At 59.6% G+C, this 1,755-nt stretch overlaps 1 protein-coding gene across 2 annotated transcripts; it reads right to left on the bottom strand.

The window, feature by feature from the left end:
* Positions 1-742: 742 nt before the first annotated feature.
* On the bottom strand, positions 743-1,749 carry LOC117800871 (ras/Rap GTPase-activating protein SynGAP-like). 2 transcript variants are annotated; one of them, XM_034653414.1, is made up of 3 exons: positions 1,581-1,749; positions 1,368-1,459; positions 743-929 (listed from the first exon to the last, which is right to left on the bottom strand). In XM_034653414.1, exons 1-3 carry the CDS (start codon positions 1,696-1,698, stop codon positions 765-767), a joined length of 375 nt encoding a protein of 124 aa, XP_034509305.1. In that variant the 5' UTR covers positions 1,699-1,749; the 3' UTR covers positions 743-764. The 2 variants fall into 2 exon arrangements, 1 of the variants encoding a protein (XP_034509305.1); XR_004623197.1 differs by having other exon boundaries at positions 789-929; positions 1,577-1,749.
* Positions 1,750-1,755: the final 6 nt, after the last annotated feature.

Below are 1,755 nucleotides of genomic sequence, written 5' to 3'. Positions count from 1 at the left end.
CCAGGCCCAAATCCAGCTCTGGTGACATGGGAGGGGGGCAGGGGAAGGTGTGACTCACCTATCCCAACCTCCCTACCTGCCCAATCCTGGGGGCGGCCAGACATGGGGGAAAAGGAAGGACAGGGTTCTCCCTGGGGAGTGATTGGGTGAGGGGAAACCCAAAGAGGGACCCCAAGAAGCAGACAACAGAAGCAAATATCAGATCTCCTGCAACCCCAACCTAAGAGATAGTACCCCGTGAAATTCTCTGAGGGCTTCCTCTTGATACTTCAGTCCATGATTAACCCTAGAGCTTCCCCTCCCCGTTCTGTCCACCTGTATACCTGTGCCAGCCTCCCCTTCCCTCACACTCCCCTTCCCTCCTCCATTATTATCTGCCAGCCCCAGCCCCACTCCACCCTGCTGCCATCTCCTCACACCCTTCTCCCTAGGTCACACTGCTCCCTCTCCTACCAAATCACTACTCCCTTCCCGGGATTCCTTCAATGTTCCTTCCAGGCTCCACTACTCATTCTCTGTCCTGTACAGCTCCTCCAATCCTGGGCTGGAGCCTATCCTTCTGTTGGCCAGAAGAGTCCCTCCTTGGCCTCACCTTCATTCCCCTTCCTGCCTCTCTGCTTTTCCTCTCCCTGCACCCTGCCCCTCTCCTGCTGCTGCCTCTTCTCCATTCTGTGCCCTGGCCCAAAACATCCCTCAGCCAATCCAGGGCCTTCATTCTCTGCACCCAAACAACCCCCTCTCCTCCAATCTCACCCAAGAACCCCCTATATTGCATCCAACTCACCCCACCCACTCCAGCCCCTGTACCTGTCATGGTCAGCACTTCGGAAGCGAGGCAGGATCTGGCGAAAGCTGCTGGTCCGGTCAAGTTTGGGTTGTGACTTTGTGCGTTTGATGGAGCTTTTTAACCTCCGGCTCAGGAAGCCTTGCTGGGGTGGGGGGGAAATGGGGATATGGGTGGGTTGGGGCAGGGTCAGTTCTACCTACTCACGCCTCAGCTGGTAAAGAGTCCCTGGATGAAAGTGGGATGGGGGAAAAGGGAAGTCTCTAGAGGTGAGGAAATGGAGATAGGAGCCCTGCTACCAATTTGTCTTCCTTTGCTCCCAATGGGTGCAAGCACGCACGGATGCGCGCGCGTGCACACACACACACACACACACACCAGCTTGGAAAAGGTGGGAGGGCTGGTCTGAGAAGCAGGGGGACAGAGCCAAGGAGGGGGAAACCAAAGAGGTGGGGAGAGGCGAGCGGATGCGCTCTCTCACTCTCTCTCCCTCCTGCCCCCTTTCTCGGAATGCTGGAGCTCCAGCTGGGGCTGGAGGGGAGGGGGCCCAGCTGAGCCACATCTGGCAAGCGCCTTCACTCACCGAGGGCCGGAAGGGCGCAGCGGGGGCGGCCTCCATGCTGTACTGCTTCCCCCCTGGGACGCTCTTCCTCCTCGAGCGACCCAAGTGGTATTCTGGAAAGGGGAAAAGAGCCAGAAGGGAGGTTGGGAGGGGTCGCTGTTAGCCCAGGTGTCCACCTCTGACCCCAGCCCACTCGCCCACCTCCCTCGGCCCCTCAGCTCCAGCCTCACCTACCCCCCGGAAAGCAGCAGGAAGAGCAGCGGCGGCTGAGAGGCTGGCGGCGGGAAGGAGGGGGTAAAGAACCCGAGCCGGAGCCCCCCGAGGGGGATGGGGTGGGAGGCCTTAGGCCCATGACTGGGACTGGCAGTCAGCAGAAGGGCATGGCTGAGAGGGTCAGTAAAACCCCAGT

The sequence above is a fragment of the Ailuropoda melanoleuca genome, unplaced genomic scaffold (genome assembly GCF_002007445.2).
Source record: "Ailuropoda melanoleuca isolate Jingjing unplaced genomic scaffold, ASM200744v2 unplaced-scaffold8546, whole genome shotgun sequence".
Taxonomy (NCBI): domain Eukaryota; kingdom Metazoa; phylum Chordata; class Mammalia; order Carnivora; family Ursidae; genus Ailuropoda; species Ailuropoda melanoleuca.
Note: the sequence above shows the minus strand (reverse complement) of the source record. Positions and strands in the feature narration are given on the sequence as shown.